The sequence below is a fragment of the Haliotis asinina genome, chromosome 3 (genome assembly GCF_037392515.1).
Source record: "Haliotis asinina isolate JCU_RB_2024 chromosome 3, JCU_Hal_asi_v2, whole genome shotgun sequence".
Classification (NCBI taxonomy): Eukaryota; Metazoa; Mollusca; class Gastropoda; order Lepetellida; family Haliotidae; genus Haliotis; species Haliotis asinina.
Genome location: NC_090282.1, coordinates 7053199 through 7078564, shown reverse-complemented (window position 1 = coordinate 7078564; position 25366 = coordinate 7053199). Strand labels below are relative to the sequence as shown.

The following is a 25366-nucleotide window of genomic DNA, read 5'->3' as shown; positions in this document are numbered from 1 at the left end:
ATTTGCTTGTTTAAAGCTAAGTTATGTGAATGTTAGTCGCAAAAGTGTGAATGTTCATGTTAACTGAAAAAGCCATTAGATAAACAAACCAAGGGAAAGGTTCCTGTAGTTTGTAACTGAAGTCTACTCTCCCATAGCCATGTGTATGCTCTGATGGTAAGCAGAGCTGTCTCTGATCCATAGTATGCAACGTTCTCATGTTACCAAAACTGATCGCAGAAATACAGCAGGTGGAGACAGCATGACGTCATTCAGTAACCAACTTTTGGTTGGTTGAAAAATGGTATCTAACCATTTTCCACAATTCCTCATTCAGTTGGTTGTCAAAGGCAAACATTACGACAATGGTTCAGAAAAATAACATCAATGAGAAGACAAATACCATTACATTTTCATTCAAAATTTAAAAGACAATGTCACATAATCTTTCAAAACTAGCTGAAGATCTCGCAGAGAAGTTCCATCTGGCCTACAGTGGCATGTTCAGTGGCAGGCTCAATGGTGGCTGGAGCGGCGGAGACTGAGAACGTGGGCGACGATGTCGTGGATGTGACTGTAGCTGCTGCTGTGACAGATCATCGTTTCCTCTGTATTATGTCATCAACCCTGGCCTCCATCTCCAATGATGTTCTCTGCGTTGTGAAAACGTTAACATTATTCACAGCAGCATATTATCCTGATCTAATCTTAAGGACCTTCTAGTAAATGTAAGCTGGAGTAAGTCTACCAGTCTACTATCTGAAATTTAGGCGACAAGTTAAACAAAATTGACATTTACAAATCAATATCCTCAAGGACTTGGCCGAAAAAATTGAAATATGGAACATTTGAGTCGACAAACTACATTTTAAAGTAGGTACATTATGTTTCGGTAAAAAAACTATTGATGTCGAACGTCGTTTGGGGGCGAGTTTATGACAAAGAATAACTATACACACCTTGTAACTCCTAATGGCTACAGATTTATGCCCCGTCCTTTCTGCAATAAGCTGTTCGTCTACACTGGCGTCATAGTTACGTGTATCGCTCAGAGAGTGGTTGGAGTAGAATCCTGCAAACCCAGGAAGTTTGCATATTCGCACGACTGTTCCTCTTAAAAGATGTTTACCAACAGGACAGTCAGCATACCATGTGTCATCTTTCACAAACCTGAGTGGTCGGAGATGGAAAGCAGAACACTTGCCATCTCTTGGCCTAAAAAAGAAATAGGAATTGTAATATTGATACCATCTTGCCCATTCAGTGACAGTTTACAATAATGTCAGTTCATTGTAACAGTATTTCCAATATTATAAACCGTGACAAAAATATAATTTCTGACAGTTGCACATTTCATGCCTTTTTGTGTATACCAAATATTAGGAGTGAAAGCGAGACGTAAAACTAAAATACTCACATCCAACATAGTAAAACTATTTCACACTCACTGAAGTGACATGTACTTTTTGAAGAGACGTATTAGGCATCTCTCAGATCACTCCCTGTTGACAGATATGCTTATTGATTTCTTTTGCATGGGCCTGTGTTTTATTCCTCCTCTGTTAGTTTTGTTAACATCCTTAGTGTACCTAAGAGTTTTACACCCATCTTCGTATTGGTCTGGTAGAACTGTGAATTCGGTCCCAACCTAAGATTTCTGTGTTCATCACCAGCTCTTAAAGCGCAGTTCAAACCAATCAGATCCACCGGAGTGTCTATGAGTTTATGAGGGGTCTCCTGCCCGTAAATTCCCTTTTTCCACAACACATCCTGTCATCTTGACAATCCCAGTTACCTGTCGCGCTAGAGATTTCATTTTGGCGTCCAAAACAGTCCTATGTCCGGAGAATAAGGGAGATTGGTAAAAGTTTATTTGAATTCCATTCTGATGAATAAAGTATTGAAGTGAGGCAATAACCTCATACAGTGTATTGCCCCGATATTCTTCGACCTTCCAATTCCTGCCCTCCGTCGCAAAATACATTAATGGGTTGTTCAATTCAACTTCATTCACAGCTAATTCCGAAATGTTTGAATTTAAGTCACAAACACTTGGACCTTCTCTTGTTTTCCTCTCGTCTACCCACGCCTGATAGAGTCTGACAGCCCACATACTTTTGTTTTCAGTATTTCTAGAATAAGATGAATTACACAACTTTCTGAAGTCAGAATCTGTCAAAGGTTCCGCAAAACGGCATCTGTTTTCATCAGTAACTGTTTCCAGAACAAATGGCTGCAGTTGCTTCTGCAGAAGGGGCCCATGTTGTTTAGGTTTGTTAGACAATTCATTATCATATATTTTTTCTTCAATAGCCTGACTTGCTTCAAACCAAAAATCATCTGAACCATACGAAATGTCGTCAACACTTATCAAAACATGGGGTGTCCTGTGGTTCTGAAGTAGTGGTATTAAGTAAATCTTCAAAGTCCGAATTGATTACAACTTCTGAAGTTTAAAAAAAAATGTTTTGCGAGATAAAAATCTCCATATTCGAATCAGTGGTGTCCATTATGAACCCAACAAAACTGAATGATCCACGTGCCGTTATCAGTTTTCATGGAGATTAACACTCCCATAGTTTTCATCTTCTTCAGCTGCATTTTGGCGAGGTGCATAAATGTTGCCAGACTATGGCAAGCATTTGAAAGTAACATTGACATTAGATGCTCACGAACAAGTAGTCGAACTTAGTTTTAAGTAGTAGAAAGTCCTCAAACTGGCGATTAGTTTCGCATGTGAAGCTTCACGTGTGAAACTAATCGCTGGTTTTCAGACAGTCTCCTACAGGTAAAGAACTTCCTGTGTATTTCATGTTGTATGAATCTTATTTTGATATAATGTGGAATGGTTTCAGTGTCGTAGCTTCATTAGTATGTCAAGCTGTCATCCGTAAAGCATCATTATACATTTCTTATTATTCAACAACAACTAAAACGCCAATGAAACAGAAGGTTCTAAAATATAAGCCATCAAAAGTGTTTGTTCTTGTATTGTTTTGTTTTTCTACGAGCTTAAGAGACTTATAAGTGAATGTAATCTAATTCAGTATATTGCCAGGACTGGTGTTGGACCAAAACATCTTATATTGATCACCACAGAGGTCACAATGATCAAACAGTTGTAGGAGGTCACAGTGATCATCCAGTTGTAGGAGGCCACAGTGATCGTACATCTGTAGGAGGTCACAGTGATCGTGCGGCTGTAGGAGGCCACAGTGATTGTACAGCTGTAGGAGGTCACAGTGATCGTACAGGTGTAGGAGGCCACAGTGATCGTACAGCTGTAGTAAGCCACAGTGATCGTACATCTGCAGGAGGTCACAGTGATCATACATCTGCAGGCCACAGTGATCATCCAGCTGTAGCAGGCCACAGTGATCGTACAGCTGTAGTAAGCCACAGTGATCATACATCTGCAGGAGATCACAGTGAGCATCCAGCTGTAGGAGGTCACAGTGATCGTACATATGCAGGAGGTCACAGTGATCGTACAGCTGTAGGAGGCCACAGTGAGCATCCAGCTGTAGTAGGCCACAGTGATCAGACAGCTGTAGGAGGTCACAGTGATCGTACAGGTGTAGGAGGCCACAGTGATCGTACAGCTGTAGTAAGCCACAGTGATCGTACATCTGCAGGAGGTCACAGTGATCATACATCTGCAGGCCACAGTGATCATCCAGCTGTAGCAGGCCACAGTGATCGTACAGCTGTAGTAAGCCACAGTGATCATACATCTGCAGGAGATCACAGTGAGCATCCAGCTGTAGGAGGTCACAGTGATCGTACATATGCAGGAGGTCACAGTGATCGTACAGCTGTAGGAGGCCACAGTGAGCATCCAGCTGTAGGAGGTCACAGTGATCATCCAACTGTAGGAGGTCACAGTGATCATACAGCTGTAGGAGGCCACAGTGATCATCCAACTGTAGGAGGTCACAGTGACCGTACAGCTGTAGGATGCCACAGTTATCATACAGCTGTAGGAGGCCACAGTGATCATCCAACTGTAGGAGGTCACAGTGACCGTACAGCTGTAGGAGGCCACAGTGATCATACAGCTGTAGGAGGCCACAGTGATCATCCAACTGTAGGAGGTCACAGTGACCGTACAGCTGTAGGAGGCCACAGTGATCATCCAGTTGTACTAGACCACTGTGATCGTACAGCTGTAGGAGACCACAGTGATCATACATCTGCAGGAGGTCACAGTGATCATCCAGCTGTAGGAGGCCACAGTGATCATCCAGGCATAGGAGGCCACAGTGATCGTACATCTGCAGGAGGTCACAGTGATCGTACATCTGTAGGAGGCCACAGTGATCATACAGCTGTAAGAGGCCACAGTGATCATCCGACTGTAAGAGGCCACAGTGATCGTACAGGTGTAGGAGACCACAGTGATGGCATAGCTGTATGAGGTCACAGTGATCGTACAGCTGTAGGAGGTCACAGTGATCGTACATCTGCAGGAGGTCACAGTAATCATAAAGGTGTAGGAGGCCACAGTGATCATACAGCTGTACGAGGCCACAGTGATCGTCCAGGCGTAGGAGACCACAGTGATCATCCAGTTGTAGTAGACCACAGTGATCGTCCAGTTGTTGCAGGCAATAGCAATTGTACATCTGTAGGTCACAGTGACCATACAACTTTAGACCACAGTGACCATACAGCTATAGGAGACCACAGTGATCGTCCAGGCGTAGGAGACCACAGTGATCATCCAGTTGTAGGAGACCACAGTGATCATCCAGTTGTTGCAGGCAATAGCAATTGTACATCTGTAGGTCACAGTGACCATACAACTTTAGACCACAGTGACCATACAGCTATAGGAGACCACAGTGATCGTCCAGGCGTAGGAGACCACAGTGATCATCCAGTTGTAGGAGACCACAGTGATCATCCAGTTGTTGCAGGCAATAGCAATTGTACATCTGTAGGTCACAGTGACCATACAACTTTAGACCACAGTGACCATACAGCTGTAGGAGACCACAGTGACCATACGGCTGTAGACCACAGTGACCATACAGCTGTAGACCACAGTGACCATACGGCTGTAGACCACAGTGACCATACGGCTGTAGGAGACCACGGTTACCATACAGCTGTAGACCACAGTGACCATACAGCTGTAGGAGACAACAGTGACCATACGGCTGTAGACCACAGTGACCATACGGCTGTAGGAGACCACGGTGACCATACAGCTGTAGACCACAGTGACCATACAGCTGTAGGAGACCACAGTGACCATACGGCTGTAGACCACAGTGATCATACAGATCGTCCCTGATCACATGTGATGGTTTGTGAGACAGTCAATCTGTATCCTGTTCAGTGTTTAAGATTTTAGGTGGTGGATGTCCTATGTCTGCCTCATTTCAGTCTTTACAGCTCAACTAGGATGAATAAACTGATCTCTTTCCGATAGGTTTGTTTTGGAGTGACTTTGAAGGTGTTAATGTATGTATCCTCCATACTTCAGTTGCGGACAATAGTGACACAGTCATCCACTCTGATCGCCTTGAAGTTGATGAAACTGCTAAAGGGAAGCTGGGTACCGTAAGTGGTCTTTTGCCTTATCTGCTTGTCATCTGTCCATGTTCTGAAAACAAGAAGTATGCCTCCTTAACTCTTACTGTAATGTGATAACGAGCACAGGTGTAGCTGCTTTACTTTCATTAATCTATATTCAGCTTCAAATGATAAGTAGAATCTATTACGTACTGAACCATGTAAAAAAACTCAGCTCCTGTACCTAAAGAAGAGTTTCCCTTTCCTTGCATGATTCTCATTGAACATTTTTAGCTTGACATCCAAATCGTAACTGACATGCTTTTTGTAAACCTGGAAGGTTTTGTTTTACCTGGGATATTGCTGTGTGTGGTTTTAAGCAGGAACTATTGTTAATACTTAAGTTTGATATGGCCAAATTATTTCTATTGTGATATGTGTGGAGGTATTGCAGTGTGTATGGCAGTATATTGTGAAATTATAACTCATGGTTCAGCTGTTTCAACTCCTGTCAACCAGAAGCTTTTACAGGCATGACACCGAGTTCCAAGAGACTCTGATTTCCATTTGTAACTTGTCACAATATCCCTTTACCTTTTTCTTTTATATTTTCATTTTTACCTAATCTGAAAATTAGTACTAGGTGATATCCAAACATCAGCGGGAAATACCTATTTTTTTAGTGTTTTGTATGAACAACACTGAGTAACAGGATTGTCTTTCACTTGTAAGAAGAGATTTTATTGCATAGAAATTGGTTTCTAATGATGCTTTTTCACTTTAATCTGTTTTAATATTCATGACTATTCACCTTTGTCCATGACCTACAAGAAGACTCATGGCAAACGTATCAAACCACTCATAGTAACATGTGGAATGAGTCAAATACATTTTTTCCGGACATGACGAATAACGTAATTCATGGAAAGATGCGAGTAGTTACAAATTGAGTCAAAAAAGTTTCTTTGTACATATTGATTTTCATTATTAATAATATTATTATTATCTTGATTATAAAATCATCTTGTAAATGATATTTGTATACGACATAAGAAACTTACATAAAGTAACTTTCATGTTGTATTATATATTGCTAGGAGTAGCCATCTTTCAAAATTCAGAGTGATCTTTCCTTGGAAATAACAGGTTACGAACAAAATGATCACCTTATGGAACTTAGTTGTCATTTAATTTGTTTATTTCTTTCCTTGAAACGTCATTACTTTGCTCTTTGACACCTTTGATGTGGACCCGTTGCTATAGAACATGTCCGAGAATATTTTTCTTTTTCATTGAAATTGAGAAAAATAGTTTATAATTCTAATTCTGTCGATAAATATATATGTTTATTTGAAACATAATAAGGGTTTTCAGACGGTATGACGGTATGCCATTTTGATGTGCCACCTGACAGGCTTGCCTTTCCGTGTCTTGGTCTTGAACTTGCAATGTGACTGACTGATCTCTACACCAACAGGGTTACTATGGCTTGGTGAGGAAGGCCAAGTTGTATGAGAAAACCTGCAATAAGGGACAGAAGCCACTAAACTTTAAATTTGTGGCTGTCAAGGAAATAAAGAAATTTTACTCTGCAAGCGACAAATTGGATTTCATGCAAGAAATTCAGATTGCATCTAAGCTGTGCCACAAAAATATTGTGCGCGTAGAAGGAGTTTGTAGCTCACGTAAGTACATTTTCAACTGTCACACATTTTTGGTATGTACCAACTCTGATACAAAGAAGGTGGAGGTACAAAAAGGTGTCAAGATTATGGAATGTACAAGCTTCTGAATTAGCTCCATGCAGATGATTTACAGTTAGGCTGTGCAGTAAGGCTGTGACTTGATGCAAGTGAACCCCATTTTGATTGTTTGGGCTAGTAACCAAATTATTGATCCTATTTAGATGAGGTGCACTGTACAAGGCTGATTGTATCTGCAGAGATACATACAAGGTACAAATGCATTCCTTGATAAACTTGATAAGAGTTATCTAGTTTGGGTTTGCAGGTAAGGTTGTGTAATCGGTTTTCAATCAAACACACTGCATTGTATATGAAACATCGGTTCTAGTTCCATGTCTAAATGTGTATAAGTCTGGGAATACATGTGTTCTACAATACTGTGTAGTCCTGATTTCTTCAGAACAGTACATCTGATGTATTGCCTGTTGTGTATGTAGCCAAGCAGCTGCTGGTGATGGAGTTTGTGGAACGCGGAGCACTTAGTTCTTATCTTCATACATTGAGGAATGGTCATCCCAACCCCATAACCCTTTGCAACTTTACTGTAGGTATTGCAGAGGTAAGACTTTGTAGGAGATACAACTTGATTTGGGAGCTGTTACTAGTATTTGAACTTGCATCTCTATCAAGCATGCTTCTATTTTGGAGCAGTGGGGTAGCCTAGTATCACACTTGAAACTAAGAATTTCAACACAACAACATTTTACTGGGAGTTACATAACGTCTTAGAAATTGCTTCACAATGTTCAAGACCTTAAACATTAACATTTGAAGCTTTCCTCAAGACAATGCACCTGGTGAATAAAAATAGTGGGCAATATTTGTTGTTATCATTACTGTAATTGTAGCCATTATATCTAGCCTAGAATAGGTGACATGTACTCACTGATGCTGTCATGTACATGGCAGTTTGGCAGTTTGGAGGTAAATGATGAAAATGTTCACTTGATTAGGGCCAGTTTAACTTTTCATGCATACCTTGATGACATTATTATCACTTGCAGGGCATGCAGTATCTCCATTCTATGAAGATTGTTCACCGAGATCTGGCTGCCCGCAACATCCTCCTGACCCAGGACAAGACACCTAAAATTACTGACTTCGGTTTGTCACGGCTTCTCAGAGACAAGGACTACTACAAGGGATCAATGGAAAAACCATTGCCTGTACATTGGTAGGTATCTGTTTACACACATTGCCTGTGCATTGGTAGGCATCTGTTACACACATTGCCTGTACATTGGTAGGCATCTGTTACACACATTGCCTGTACATTGGTAGGCATCTGTTACACGCATTGCCTGTACATTGGTAGGTATCTGTTTACACACATTGCCTGTGCATCGGTAGGCATCTGTTACACGCTTTGCCTGTACATTGGTAGGCGTCTGTTACACACATTGCCTGTACATTGGTAGGTGTCTGTTACACTCATTGCTGGTACATTGGTAGGTATTTGTTACACACATTGCCTGTACATTGGGAGGTGTCTGTTATACACAGTGGGGGTCACAGAAATGGGCTTCACACATTGTGCCCATATGGGCAGTTTCTGTGGTGTGCTTGTGCCTGCCTACACTCGGTTTGAATCTGAGATGTTCCAGTTATTGTTCTCATTTCGTTGTTAGCGCCATATCTATGATAATTGGTCTCACAGCAATGATCTGCTACCTGTTTACCTGTAGATAAACTAGTGTACTGATTTAAGCAACTTTAAGCCAATCTCGCTTGCTCACTCACTCACTCACTCACTCACTCACTCACTCACTCTGTGTACCTCAGGTGTTCCCCTGAGGCTCTCAGTCAACGTCGGTTCAGCACCAAGGGTGATGTGTGGAGCTATGGTATCCTCTTGTGGGAGATCTTCAGCCTGGGAAAGAAGCCTCACCTGGTGGAAAGTGATGAGAAGATTATAATGCAAGAGCTGTTCGTAAATATGCAGAGACAAAAGAGATTGCAAGAGCCGTCTCACTGTGTTGATGGGTTCTACCAGTTAATGAAAGACAAGTGCTGGCAGTTTGATCCAGACTTAAGGCCAGATTTTGACGAAATTGTGAAAATGGTGTATGAACTGCGAAGAAATTGTGAAGACTCAGGCAGAAGGCTGGCATAAGTAAAATTGGATTTATGCAAAATCTGTCATAAGGTTTGTGCATCATTTCTTACATTCTGTACATTGTGTGAAGTAGTGGATAGTTTCCATGGTGCTCATGTTACTGGTACCAAGAGGCACATACTGTGTTGAGACCATCTTCTGTCTTCCATCTTACAACAGGGAATGGGGTAAGGTGACAGAGGTGGTAACATGTTATCTGGAGAACTGCCCTCGGAAAAACAGGAATCTTCACTAATTCATCTGACTTCTCGATAAGCAGCATAATTTGTGTAGATATGGAAGACAGATTATCACACGGTTTATTCAGTTCATTCCTTGTATCCTTGTAAGTATTTAAGAGAGAGTGGAAAGTTGGCAAGGGTTCTGATTGTGGCATCAGGGCCTAGTGTGAAACAAAAGGAACTTGATTTGTGATATTGCTTTTTGTTATTATGTGTTGAGTTTTGTCATGTCCTTGAATCTTTTCATCCTGCGTCACTTGCTCACAGCTTGTTTGTACTTGTTGTGTACGCTAAAGTTGATTTTTAATGATTCAAGGTGTCTCACCTCAGTTTAAAGGTTATCAGTGATGACAAAATATGTTATCAGTTCATCGTTCTAAAGAGGGCAGTATAAAATTGTTTTATCACCAAACTCATACTGTCTGAATGTTTTATTGTTGAGAGCTTCTGATCAATCAGAAACCATGAACTGTTGTCACCTGACTCAACCTGTCTGAATGTCAGATTGTCGAGAGTTGTTGTACTGCCGTTAAGCTAACTCATCCTTTTTAGATTGTTCTCGTGTGTAGATATTTGGCAAGTGTCCGGTGTCCAGCTCTCAGTTTGTTTTCATTTAAGACTTAAGGTCACATCTGTGTAAGTGAGACATCTGATGAAGAAATTTGATAGTATACATGCCATGTGTATTGTAAACTGTTTTGAAGTTAGATATATGCTGTGTAAATATTTACTGTTAAATATGATTATGTAGTTGTTGTTTGTTAGTAATGTTAAGTTTTCAACATTGGTCCATCCAAATATAATGATTGCATGTATCTGTAACTTGTTGAATGTGGTATGATGGAATTGTTTCTGGTTTGTCTGAGGTGAATACTCTGCGGCTGGGTTTCCACTTCATGCAGGTGCTTCCTGTGAATCTCTGCATATCACAAGTCCCCATTGGGGCAGAGTCATAGCACATCATCCATGTTTTTTGGAGAACCCATCAGGTGATAACATGCTTGTTTTAACAAGGAGCCCATCAGGTCCTTGTTAATGCATGTTCACAAGAGAAGGATGTGGCTATGTCAGTATGTGGCTGACATCATGCCAGTGTTACCTTAAATTTCAACTCACATATGCACTCACAAGACTAGAATTGTTTATTTTTTCGTTGCCTTGCATTTTTGTCAACTTAACTGGGAGATAATTTGCCTTACTTTGCCATCAGAGAATATGTAATTTATTGCAAAGATAACTCTCATCTTACGTATCAGCATATGAACAAAGAGTTGATGCAAAATTACAGCCTCTAACCTTTTTGGTACTTAACCTTAGTACTTTTGTCGGTATTATTTATTCTCTGTCTGTATTTTCTATGGAGTTATTATTTGTGGCTGGTTTAAGGTTATGATATATATTATATGTCCTCTTAAAATATATCATTTTATTCCAGTTTCAAAGATTTCAAAACTCTAGAGTTTATATACGGAGGTCATTGCATCTGTGTGACATGCACTTTAGATGGCAAATCAAAGTACAAAGCATCTACTTAATAAATTGATGATTTCCACCTTCTCATCCCAACAATGAAAGTTATGAAATAAATAAGAATTGTAAGTTCATTTTAAATCAACATTAATGTCAATTTAATCATGGTTTCAAAACATGTGTTTTAGTTCTGTGAGTAGGGAGGAGGACATACTGATCAGATGTTCATGGTTACATAGTGAACAACAACCTGCAACGCTCGTGCACGACTAAACTGACAAGCTGTCTGTTAAATGTGTCAAACTATTCAACAGGTAGTTATTATGTATCCAGTTATTCTGCTTTTAAAATTCAGAAATCAAGTGATGAGAAATTTGAGATGCCTGTATCACCATTTTTCAGTGAAATATGACATAGTTGATTGTAATTACATTTAGCTTCAAAGGGATGTGTTCTTTTGTCACATCAGTGACTGTGGTTCAAGTGCTAGGATGGAGATGAGGATTAGCATTGCTGGTGCTATATATATTTGAGCTAATAAACATTACTCTTGTGAAAACTGTCTCTGATCGTTTCTTTTTATGTCACAACTTATGCCTTGTTTTACAGAAATAGTGCCTAGTGTTCCATAATACTGCAGATAGAAAAATGTGTACTGGTAGTGGGACTCATTATCTCCTCATGCTAACTCACTCACTCACTCACTCACTCAGGGAGAGGAAGGAGTCACAAGCAGAGCGGTCCTCTGCAGTACTGAAAGTTGTCCTTGCTGAGTTGTATGCTTTATCCAGTGTTCATAAAATAAATAAGCATTTCCTCATAAATAGACATTTACATAGTGCATATATCCATGCAGCTAGTGCTTGCTCTAGGTGCTGGCATTTGTTTCCCTTGATAACTGGATGTCAATCTCATTGTATGGTATTAGCAATTTCAACTCCTTGGTGAGTACATAGCTCTTCCTTCCACTAGGCGCACTGAGTTTGTTGTGGTTCTCTCATCTGAATGAGGTACCTAGTCCACAGCTGGCTGGAAAGGGACGCCTAGTCTACTTCCAAGTTTACTGCACGTTGCTGTACTTGCAACTAAAGTGTTTGCATGTATTCATGTGGCCACCATGTGGTCATATACCAACGGACTCGTGGGTTTTTTAAGTGCATAGAGTTGTGTGCTGTACAAGGAATACTGAAAGAGTCAACACACAAAGTTGACTCCAAGGTTTTTTCACCCGGTCACAGGTGGGCTCGATCCTGACGCCTCAACCTCACTAGATCACTGGCCTGGCGCCCCAGCTAGCTCACCCACCGCGACCAGGGGTTGCAAGCCACATCACTACTGTACATCTGCTGTAGGTTTCAGCAGATTTGTTACTTAAACACTTCATGTGCACCGCACGAACCACGAACCATGTTTTCTTGGACCGTTTGAACCATGTAGCCGGGCAGACAACCTCATCCATTCTGACCCCGACTTTGTTAATCTAGACATATGTTAACAACGTTTTCGCGTTTGTCGCAATATAGATGGCGTCTCGTGGGAAAACACATTGATTAATATTCCATAATCAAAATATTTGCTAATTGCTTTTTCCAAAAGAGAACTGGGAAGGTAACCGTGAGCAAGACTTTGTCATAACTTTGGTGCCATTGGCCAAGAAGGAGCATACGTTTTCCACGGGGGATCAGGATGTGGTTCCAGATGGATGACAGTACTCCAACAGCACGTCCTTGTCTCAAGAGGACACATGAATCTGGTGGTCAGGCTCGGTGACTTTTATTGTTTCCTGGCATGACCCCTATAGCCTTAGTTTTAATATTGTGGCGGCCGGGACTCAAACTCTCAATAAACCTTGTCAGTCTTGTTTTCAGGAAGAGTCAAACACTTCTTTTCATTGAATAAATAGCTTTTTATTCATGGGTTTAAATGTAGTTCAGCACAATGCTCTTTTTCACTAAGTAGATCCCTCTCAAGCTTAAGGTTTATGTGCATGGACCAGTGTTAAGGCAATAAAAGTATGACCTATGGCTTCAGTGGTAGTCACTGTTATGTAGCTATAGTGATGGCTTAATTATTTGGTAATCTGAATAACTCGATGGTTATTAAGATAATAATTTGTGTCTGTGTTCGAAAAGTGCAGTCTATTTATAGCATCAGCTATTATAATTGTAAGGACAAGGGGAACTTTCGGGCTGAATTATCTGCCCTTAGTTTGAGACTGACATGTAGACTGCCGAAGCCAGAATGACCCAAACTGGATCGCATCGTATTTATAGGTGCGAGAAAATGGTCACATGTCAGTTCTAGACCAATCAAATCACGAGATATTACGTCCCGTTACGTCCTTATTCTTTTGAGGGATCTACTTTCACAACATGAAACCACTGAAATAAAAGGGAAGACGCATTACCTCAGAAGGTAATCTGATACGAAAATGACTATTTTTACCCACCAATTAATTACACGTAATTAATTCATTAAATGCCCTCCAATATCATGAGATCAACTATTGCGTCTCTCTACGTCCTGCTACGTCCTTACTGCCTGCTCAGGGGAACGCAATAACAGCGAGCGACGTCGACTGGGAACTATGATGGACAATTCAAAGAGGAAGACTACAGATGTCAGGAGGCAATTGGGGCTTATCTGACACATACGATGTTTAACAACATGACTCAGTCGCTCATACAATTTGACAGTAGCACTGGAAGTCGTATTTATAGAAAACATGTTCATAAATAATGATGCTGAACATCGCGTATGAATACAACAGTGGGAACCACATAGTTCCCGTTGACATATCATCAAATACAATTCTGGGTTCATCTGTTCGTAATTCACAAGATTACGTAAACTTATAATGCAAAACACTAATCTGAGTCAAAAGTAGCGGTAACCCCATTGCGACATAGGCTGGCTGTCACAAAGTTAAAATGGCGGGCGTCACCGAAACACGTCTAGCTCGGCCCAGATCACAAATTCACCAAAGAATGGTTAATTAACAAGTGTCACAGGGATTATGTCACAGTTTGTCGAAGGACAAGGTAAGATTAATCCATATCTGATAGTCAGTTTTCGAAACTGGATGCTTAGAACAAGGAAATATAAAAAAGTGTGGTCAATTCAAAAGTGCTTGAAAATGTAAACAAGATCGTTTTGACAGGCGACGTTGTTGACATTGACTCTTACAAAGTACAACTGTGTTCTAAACCAATAGCGTAATGTGATGGCAATAGCTTATGATATTTTACGAATGGCAATACATTATAATGCTTAAAACAACATGCTACGATCTTTGACAGATTTCTTACCAAAAAGAGATTTCAAAACACTGAATTACGTGAAAACGAGGTTGCCAATAATATTAGTATATACTCGCAAAACTAATTACATGATAATTATGGTAATAATTTCTGCACTGCCATTAACTATAAAAATTACAAAAGGAAAATACATAAAAAGATATCTCGTAATGACTAATCATTTACAAGCTTTTGTATCTTATGAATTTTGCAATTTAACTGGAAAAAAAATAATTTCTCAATCTTCGTGATGGCCATCACAATATCAACCACTTGATTGGCATGAAACAACACCCACACGGAAGTGATGACCTTCCTGAAAAAGATCATCAGATACTAGTATCTCAAACTCTTGTTTATTTGTAAATATATGTCAAAGCATTCTGACTTGGCCCTTTGCTGTGCAAGGGACCAAAAGACGGTTTTCAAATAGGCGATATGTGGCCTGTTATCGGGGTAGTAACAGTTCCCCACAACGGTAACACCCACACCTGTGTTGGACATGGTAAATGTCATAGTCTACAGGGAACACTAAATCAACAATAGAAATGGTGGTCGGCGTGAGCCACCATCATGTTGTCGTCACCCACGAGAGCTCACTGTTTTACACGGTCTTCTGAAAGAAATGATGGGTTTGATGAACTCATACATTATTGTTCGGATGGGGGTTTGGGATCCAGTCCTCATAAGATCTCGTCCTCAGGAGCACCAACCATATCTGATTGGACATGTCCTGTAGGCTTTCGGTCCACTTTTCAGAGACACACTCTCAGACACCCATTCCGGGTTGATGACGAAGTTGCGATCACGTTGATGCTTCTTACTGTGATAGAAGTGACACTTGGAGTCGGTGATGAAGTCGTCGTTGATGTCCCAGCCGTATAGGTTTGCAGGTCCGGAGTCGTATGTCAGGGCAAATACAGGACGTCTCGGAACCACTCTGAACACATAAAAAAAGCTATATCAGGAAGACAGTTGAAATGACAGTTGAAAAAGTTGGGCCAGTATGTAGGATACACTTGACCAGTGCTTAAGAAGAAAGCAAATAGCTAATGTTGCTGTCTGAAATGCCTTTCAGTATCAATATGGTCAACAATGACATGCGAAGTTGTGTCATTTAGATCTGATGTGCTGATCTTCGGTTTGAATCTCACATTCGCGCCGATTGCGGTTTTGAGGCACATTATGAATATATACGTCACTGTCAGATTGTGAAATCAGTCATTTCGTGAAATGAAAAAATTCTGTCAGTTCATGAAATGACCATGAGGGTCGGCCATTTCGCGTTGTTCTGTACAACAATCAATATGTTTCTGTCATTTCATGAAATTTCAATAAATAACTAAATCTACAAACGTGAATCGCATCATTTCAACATCACTTTCGTCAAAATTATTGTGGCAGTGACTTCAGCGTGACTATTGCACTACAGCGTGACTTTTACGCATGTACACGTGTTTGTGTAACACTTGTGTCCAGATCAGCCCACACCCCACAAAGCCCTATCCACTCCATCCTGGTTCCCGGGGGTCTCATTAATATTGAGGCCCGGGAACCAGGATGTATCCACTCGGTATAGAAGAATTAAATTTTCCTGAAATGACCGAGTATATTGACTGCTGTTACACAAAATGACGCGAGATGGATGACCCTCATAGTCATTTTAACGAAATGACTGAAATTTGAGTCATTTCACGAAACGACTGATTTCACAATCTGTTACATCCACAAACTGCGCTAGCCCATGGGGAGTTTAGGTCGTGAGAGACGCACAAATGGCGAGACTCGGCTACATGGTTGACTGGTTGTTGTACAACGATGGTGGGAAACTTATAATATTAAATAGGGAAGTACAGACACAACCATCTTCAGTTCGCCGACACCTACAACATACGTTATATTTCTTATTACACTTCTCAGTAAAGTACAGATTCTAGTACTCTTTGGGGGTTACGTCGATTCCGGGATTCCGGACAATTGGTAGTGTAGTTTTCGGACTTAGTGTACCCCTCTGATAAGAGTAACTTGGCATGGCTCTCATGTCGAAATCTGTGAATACACAATACCATTCAGAAAGTGGTCAAATGTAAAATATGTTATGTTCTGCTAAAATATGTTATGTTATGTTATGTTATTTTATGTTGTGTACAGGCTATTGGGTGTCTGGCTCTGTGAATGTGGGTTCGAATGCCGGAATGGACTCAACACTCAAATCTGCTAAATTAGAATCTGTATTCTCTGTGTAATCCCAAACATAACGTATGTTTCATCGCCGACATATAGGTAGAAGACTGCTTAGTGTGGCCAAACAAGGACCTGTATCACGTATGGCTTTTCTTCCACAGTTACCTAACGTCGGGCATCTATAGCACTTTTCCCAGTGGCGTTAAGTCTTCCTCCCTCTTTCCCTCCCTCACTCGTTCCCTGGTTACTTCATTTACGCCAGCTAAATGACGTACTTTTTAACCTGGTTTTCCCACTGGCTGATGTCAACTCTACTAAACTCCCTTTCGTCCGTCATTTCATCAAACAGATGCGGCACGGGCACCGACGTTCGAGTCAGGGCGTCAAACCCTCCCGGCCTTCCGGAGCTGTTGGGCAAGTGGTCAGTGACGGCTATCCGGGCTGGCTGGGCAGACTTGACCATGTCTCTACGGTTACATGATGGAGAACCCAGGTCCACGTCTATTATCCTGTTGGGAGGGTAACATGATGACGCTCGCGTGCGACGTCCATTGGATAGCCTTGATTCTATGAAAAGCAAAATATGACATACATTTCAAATCTGGTCAACAAAGTTCCTCAAGCAGTTTTACTTTAGATAAACTAAGTATTTCAAGTAGACCAGAGATGACAAGGGCCTGCTGCCGCATGTGTTCATTCCGATGACCCGAGAGGTATGGATGTTACTATTAAAGTACTGTCGGAAATAGTGAAAAACGTGTTTAGACTGTTACTCTGTATCTCTCAAATTTACACAACTGCAAAATAACTCACTTTAGCTTAACTGGACATTCAGTGGAATGCGTAAGAGGATATCCAGAAAAGCATGTTTACTCGTAACAAAACATAAAAACATGACTAGTTGAAATATGAAATGCAATAGATCAGACAAGAGATGGCAGTTAGGGCGTTCAGTCAGGTATGACGAGGGGAAGTCGACTTACCTGGCATGAAATGTATGCGCCTCCTACTGGAGGTTTATCGCTTTTATCTCATTTACTGATTAACGTCTTTCGTCCCTTTCTTTCATGACGTTCATGTTAAGATATGGAAAAGAGTATGATACCTGACACCCATAGAAAAGCATCGTATTAAATGATTCAAAATATATAGGTGGCATGACCACCGAAAACTCGACAGGACTGGATATTGTTACATATGTTAGGACACGCCGTGTACTTCCCTACTTTAATTCCCGTGTGGGATTATCATTATCATTATTTTTTTTCAGCATGAAAGAAGGAAAGTTAGTATTTTTCTTCAGCTATCCTTTATAATAAATATAAATCTAATTTCACAATTGAAATTGCATTTAAAAAGTCCCCTTTGTAATACAATATCAGCGAACACTAATTTGCATGAGGTCATGGTCTGTTAGAAAATAAGATGCTTTGAACTTTAGAAAAATACTCATTGCTCATTTCTGCATGCACTAATCTCTCCCCAGTAAGGTCTTTTTCCCGTTTCATATCCCTCTACCACTGGAACTCTAGTTAGGCCGAACTTATTTTAACAGATATGTTACACTTTCGCATATCAACTACATAAATTGTAGAGACAAATAATACAAAAAAAGTTTTTTTTTCTATTTCCGACAGTCCCAGACCACATGCTACAAACGTCCTTTACTTTAAGATTTCTCAGCATCAGCAGAAGGGCTACTCAGTGATTATTATAGAAACCCCAAAACCCGGGTCGTCGCTGCGTTTTATGACAGAGTCAAACGTTTGCTACCGGCGTCGCTCGTTCGTCATACTGTAACATGACGCTGCGTGATATAGGAAAGTGACATTTACCTAACTTATTCACTCGCTCCCAGGGCGAGACTCACCTGCTCGGTCTACCAATGCCTGTGTGATGGTCTCGGCACTGACGTCCTCTTCCGACCCGACATTTGGATACATGGAGGCATCAGCTGCTGCCCTGGGCTGAAACAAGGTTATGATTACACAATGCCATTTAGAAAGTGGTCAAACGTAACATATGTCATATTTGGGATTACACTTTCTTTGTAAAGTACAAATTCTAATACTTATTGGAGCTCCATCGAATTCGAACCCGCACCCTCAGAGTCAGGCACCTAATCGCCAGCACACAAAGTCAGCCGCCTGGCCCGCTCAGCCACCGCAACTTCCACCCCACTCAGCCACCGCGACTTCCACAAATCGAAACAAGGTTCAACACAACTGGGTGTAAGGGACTAATATATGAAACTAGTACCTCGTATGTATTACAAACGCCTCTGTTCTGGCTTTAAACATCAGGATAGGTACGTAGGTTAGTCTGGATGATGTATTTTCAGTAATTTCCTCTCAGCATCAAGACAATTGTTCCATTGTTCATTGCTTTCGATGAGGTTCATATCAAGCGAACCATGGAGATCTGGGTGGGACGTGCATGTCATGGGTCACCTGCATAGATTCCGAGATAGATAAAGGCAAGGAAGACCATGGGCACAGACAGATGCACACGGCGGGATAATGTTAGAGTGTGACCTCTCCGATATCGTGAATATATGCAGTCAGGGAAACTCAAGTTAAATAGGTATATTATTGACTCAAGTTACAGCTGAGAAGTAAGTAGATTATTGACACAAGTTACAGCTGATACATGCGCAGATTCTTGACACAAGTTACAAATGATATATGCGCAGATTCTTGACACAAGTTACAAATGATAAATGCGCAGATTATTGACACAAGTTACAGCTGATAAATGCGCAGATTCTTGACACAAGTTACAGAAAACGCATGTTGTGCATTACTGTTTTCATAATTTCACGGAACAGAAAAGGCAAGCAAAGCAGAATAATTAGTTATACACTGAAGACAGCGGGGCATGAAATACCGCGCGTTCAGCACAATTTCAGCATAGAGGTGTCCAGTAATAAAAGGGACAAATGTACTACAACGTACTTGTCTGGAAACTTGAATGTAGACAAAAGAAAATACTGTTGATCCTTTTGCTGCCCTGGTGCATTGAGATATGTTTAAAAAACAACTGGGCCATAAGACAGAGACATTAAATAAACACAGAGTTCATTGTAGAAGTCGGTTCAGTCGATAACTTGAACAGTGGCAAACGAATCCCCGTGTGAAACCCTCCATCATTCAATCGCCCCTCATTATCAGCATAGCACACCCCTCAAAATAACATGATGTTATAGTGACAGAGCAGCTTTACCGAAACCAAATATAATATCATTTTTTTTTATCTTTATTAGCATTATTTATTTTATTTTATTTCTCGTATCAGAAATTCCTCATCAAATGTCCCATGCCTGTAAGAGCTGTAGTCATGTACTTATAGAGGACTTGTTTATTTACATACGTGTATATTATGGTCGTTGTAGATCTACATCAAATATCCGTGTTGTATTGTACAAAGCACACATTCTGTGACGTCGACACGTGCATTTCATGTGCCGCCTGTGCCTACCACTAACACAGATGTCGGGGCATGGTATTGTTGAGACACCGGCTGTGTCACAGTTTACTCACACAATATTCACTAGCTTCCATTCACCAGGTCATGAAACAGCATGCATTAATTTTGATAGAAATAATGTTTCACCAGGCAACGCCATATAAAATCTACTGGGGAAGGAACATTATAATGGAACCTCTATAGACAAGGAAACTCCCACAGTGATACACCTGGCATCCGTTTACCACTTCGGTGAACGTATGGTGCGACCAAACCACATTCTATGGTGGAGTCAGGATGTCGTATCAGAATTTATCCAAATAAACATGCCTGCCATTTAAGTGCAGACTAACATGAGACACCATGTCACTACCTCCACTGTATGTCGTCACACTTTGACGAGGATGATCCTCGCTCATGCTATCACCCACTACACTGGATGCCCAAATGGTCGCGGTGATATGCTGTAAGAGAGCTTATCGTGGTGTAAAACAGGTTAAGGGTGTATGTGATAGTCTAATGTAGAGTCCTCGGATCCTGGTGCGGCTGAAGAGGACAGCTATCCGGCAATATTGTAAACCGACATCGTGACACGTATTGTATGTACAAATACATTACCCTATTGTCAGTGTGATGGGTGTTTATGTTTATCTATATAAGGGCTGTGCAAAACTGTTAGATACAAGAATTGTTCCAACATACCGCCATATAGCTGGAGTGTTACTGAGTGTGGGGTTAAACAACAGACCAATGTTCCAACATACCGCCATATAGCTGGAATGTTGCTGAGTGTGGCGTTAAAGAACAGACCAATGTTCCAACATGTATTTGAGTGTGGTCGGTTGAACATTCTTATTCACACAAATACACATATTCATGCCTATTCAGCGAGCAGTCACAACTTGAAAAAGCTTTTGAATCCCATAGAAAAGGAAAACATAGCATCAGTTGTTTACGTAGTCTACTTTTCAAATACACGGTTGCTTGGGAACAAACATGACGTCATGAAAAGAACCGTTGTCGACTATTAGGTACAAATTTAAAATTGGATTATAAAAATAGCCAACGACCACAAGTTTCTGTTTGAGCTCAGATCCGCCGCCAACAGACAAGGACGCGAGGATCATCACTCGTCAAACAGGTCTTGGTGGCTAGCCGGCACTGAATCAACCCGCTCAGCCTGTCATTAAAAGTAGGATAATATTCACACCAAAAGAATTAAAAATACCTCAAACATTCTTGTACAGCGACAACTACTTGTTCTGACTCTCCGTGGACCCGTAATACCGGTACGAGAGTATGTACTGTGGGACACAAGTCCTTCCTTGGATACATCAGTAAAGTGGCAGTTGTTACACTTGTGTCCGGTTATATACCGCACCATACACTAAGGAATTAAAGGGCAAGTCGTATATCGTTACCCAATATCCTCTGATTGTATAGTTGTGACCTAACATAGGTCTAAGTGACATGCACGGCAGAGCAGCAAGAGAAGCGATTCATCGGAGCGGCTAACATGCAGAAGATCATGGCCAAGGTTTTATACAGTGGGCATTGTCTGGCCGCTAATTCCTGGAAACCGGCACTGTTGGGTAACTCTCACCACTGTCTGTGTGTAATAACCCTCGTGCAATCACAATCTTACGTCCCGTAAATAACGAATGGTGTTAATATATATACACTGCGTGTGACCCATAGTGTAGTTAAAGGTATAATTGTTTTACCATGGATAGGAAGTACAATTGTAAAATACTACCACCATTACTACTACAACCACCACCACCACCATCAATACTACTACGACTACGGCTGTTCCTCCTACTACTACCAGTGCTTCTGAAGTGTTCAAGTTATTTCAGTTGAGTTCAGCGTCACAAACATATCCATGATATGTTTCCGCACAAGCGTGCCACTGTCTCACTGCTCACATCTACTTCCGTGGCAGAAAGTTGACACACGGAGGATATACTCTGTGTAGCGTTGCAACTGCTCGTGGAGAAGCAAATAGCACAGGTTAAAATGAAAGTTAAATGTAAAACAAGGAGACGAGATTGCCCTGCATAATTAATAGGTTTTAAAACCAAGAAATATGCATCTCTAAACACAGGGACTAATACAGCTTTTTGAGAATGAGGCAGGATACACATCTGTACATCTCTACAACCCACACGAGGTTTCATAAAAAGGACACACGCCTGCACAACTCTATATACTGCACGAGGTTTGATAAAAAGGAGACACACCTGCAAAGCTCTATATACTGCACGAGGTTTGATAAAAAGGAGACGCACCTGCACAGCTCTATATACTGCACGAGGTTTGATAAAAAGGAGACACACCTGTACAGCTCTATATACTGCACGAGGTTTAATACACAGGAGACACACCTGCACAGTTCTATATACTGCACGAGGTTTAATACACAGGAGACGCACATGCACAGCTCTATATACTGCACGAGGTTTGATAAAAAGGAGACACACCTGCACAGCTCTATATACTGCACGAGGTTTGATACGCAGGAGACACACCTGCAAAGCTCTATATACTGCACGAGGTTTAATACACAGGAGACCCACCTGCACAGTTCTATATACTGCACGAGGTTTGATGAAAAGGCGACACACCTGCACAGCTCTATATACTGCACGAGGTTTAATACACAGGAGACACACCTGCACAGCTCTATATACTGCACGAGGTTTGATAAAAAGGAGACACACCTGCACAGCTCTATATACTGCACGAGGTTTAATACACAGGACACACGCCTGTACAGTTCTATATACTGCACGAGGTTTGATGAAAAGGCGACACACCTGCACAGCTCTATATACTGCACGAGGTTTAATACACAGGAGAAGCACCTGCACAGCTCTATATACTGCACGAGGTTTGATGAAAAGGAGGCACACCTGTACAGCTCTATATACTGCACGAGGTTTGATAAAAAGGAGACACACCTGTACGGCTCTATATACTGCACGAGGTTTAATACACAGGAGACACACCTGCACAGTTCTATATACTGCACGAGGTTTAATACACAGGAGACACACCTGTACAGCTCTATATACTGCACGAGGTTTAATACACAGGAGACACACCTGCACAGCTCTATATACTGCACGAGGTTTAATACACAGGAGACGCACCTGTACAGCTCTATATACTGCACGAGGTTTGATAAAAAGGAGACACACCTGTACGGCTCTATATACTGCACGAGGTTTAATACACAGGAGACACACCTGCACAGTTCTATACACTGCACGAGGTTTAATACACAGGAGACACACCTGTACAGCTCTATATACTGCACGAGGTTTAATACACAGGAGACACACCTGCACAGCTCTATATACTGCACGAGGTTTAATACACTGGAGACGCACCTGCGGTCCTGTACAGCTTCATATACTACATGAAATTTGATCAACATGAGGCACACCTGCACGGCGTTACATTTTACACGAAGTTTCATCTCCCGAAGGGGATTATTCTATAATACTTTTTACGTGGAATAGTTTAGCTTGTTCAGCTTATACCAAAAGCCCATTACACGCCCACATCGTCATGGACAACTTATATGGCGCATTCAACGTAAACTGGGTATATCTCCTATCCATGCAAACACCCGTTACTCATGCAGTAGTGTTGCCTGGGTTATTTGCTGAAATAAAAACAAATAGAGGATTTTAGGCGTTTCTCACCAAGACATGTTCAACCCAGTGTTACAGAGTTACACTTCCGTGGATGTCGTATCAGCACAGTTTCATGATAATTACAATGTCAGCTTAATGAAGAACAGAGAGACACAGAGAGAGTGGGAGAGAGAGGCAGATAGAGAGAGAGAGGGGGGGAGAGTGGTGGAGGGTGGGGGGGATGAAGGAGTGTGAAAGAGGTAGGAGAGCGGTGGGAGGGTGCGAAGAGCGAGTGCGTATCGATTGTCCTTGGAGGTAAAAGATACGTTACTGGTTGACGCCACGTTACTGGTTGTTAGTAAGACATCCTTGTGAATGGATCCCTGATACTCAATCAATGTTTTGTAAAGTTCATGTTCAGTTGTAAGAATTGTTATACTGTGCCATAATAGATATGTAAACTGCCTGTATTAGTGTGTGTTGTGTAATTTTTACATAATTCATATTGATTATTACATGTACGTATATTCGTAAGAATATGAATACAAGTCTCATCTCAAACGTTGTTTACCATTCTTGGTTATGTTCATCTTGTAACAGAGTACACCGTATAATGTCTCCAAATACAGTAAAATTGTGCATGTTTGTAACATTTCATTAACCTGAATATCACACGACTACCGTGACTAAGAAAACGTTATTCACAATTATTTATATCCATGTGTTTGTGCAGCTAGCGTGGTGACATGTCTAAATATCCTCGTCTGTTTCCAAAGCCTATCACCATCCAGCTCTATTGGGAGACGCGTTACACATGGACGTACGTGAAAAATCGCAAGATTATAATATATGCCGCTAAAGAGGGTAGGAACAATGAGTAGTTCCACTATCTCTAAACGAATGCAACATTTACTGTATACACGTTTCGAGCTGAAGCTACTGTAGGTCCGTAAGAACCCTGATGTTGATAGCCACAACGATCCTACATTCTGATCATGTGCACCTGAATGAAAACTGAGTTAAACAAATGTTTAGTACTAAAAACATCACATTAAAAACCGAACGAGAACTCAGTCAATCCAAACTGAAAAATGTCGGTGTTCATAACATAAAGGCGTTGAAGTATACTTTTCTCTGACATAATCCCAGCCATGTACTGTAAGGCTGAAATACACGAACTAGGCAAGTCCGTAGTTTACATTAACCGATTACCTAAGGTCCATTCCGCCTGTTCATACATCTGAATAATATTTTTTTTATTATGAGACTGAAATATTATCCAAATATCTTTCGTATGTGCTAAGCGATTTAATAACAGTAACTTAACCAATAGTCTTTTATTCATCACAGATTTGATTTTTCAAATTTTTATTTTGAATTCGCATCCATCATTCTCAATCCGACATAACAGTTACGAGTGCTCTCCCTTGTATCTTTACATTCCGCATTGCAGGTGAAGCGACAGACAGGTCACGCCGAGCTCAACCATGTTGCGTTTGGGCGACATGAACCACCGAAATGTTAACCGGTATTGAAGATTTTTGTCCAGTCGCCAAGTGGAGTATATTTTCCTGGTGTAAAAAGTCGACATTCAATAACCCTGAACAGATTTGCTGATCGTAGGTTTGAATCCCAGAATCATGGCGATAAATGCCTATCATCGGCCTGCTCACAACAGTGCTCGTGTTCGGGCTTCTCAGAGGGGAAAAAAATGAACGTCAAT

The 25366-nt window shown here is 41.1% G+C and overlaps 2 protein-coding genes across 2 annotated transcripts in view; one reads left to right on the top strand and one right to left on the bottom strand.

Annotated features, from left to right (window-relative positions):
* Window positions 1-11614, top strand: part of LOC137277405 (tyrosine-protein kinase JAK2-like) — a 45283-nt gene extending 33669 nt beyond the window's left edge. Inside the window, exons 13-17 of the mRNA XM_067809114.1 lie at window positions 5471-5547; window positions 6977-7184; window positions 7682-7803; window positions 8249-8418; window positions 9027-11614. Of these exons, the coding sequence (XP_067665215.1) occupies window positions 5471-5547; window positions 6977-7184; window positions 7682-7803; window positions 8249-8418; window positions 9027-9357 (908 nt within the window). The 3' untranslated portion in view covers window positions 9358-11614. The remainder of the gene's footprint in view (window positions 1-5470; window positions 5548-6976; window positions 7185-7681; window positions 7804-8248; window positions 8419-9026) is intronic.
* A 3427-nt stretch (window positions 11615-15041) lies between these two features.
* On the bottom strand, window positions 15042-18504 carry LOC137279177 (uncharacterized; the record flags this gene model as incomplete). The annotated part of the gene is made up of 3 exons (XM_067811665.1): window positions 15042-15290; window positions 16810-17101; window positions 18405-18504. Coding segments are annotated over 3 exons (633 nt in total), but the record flags the coding sequence as incomplete, so codon positions are not given.
* Window positions 18505-25366: the final 6862 nt, after the last annotated feature.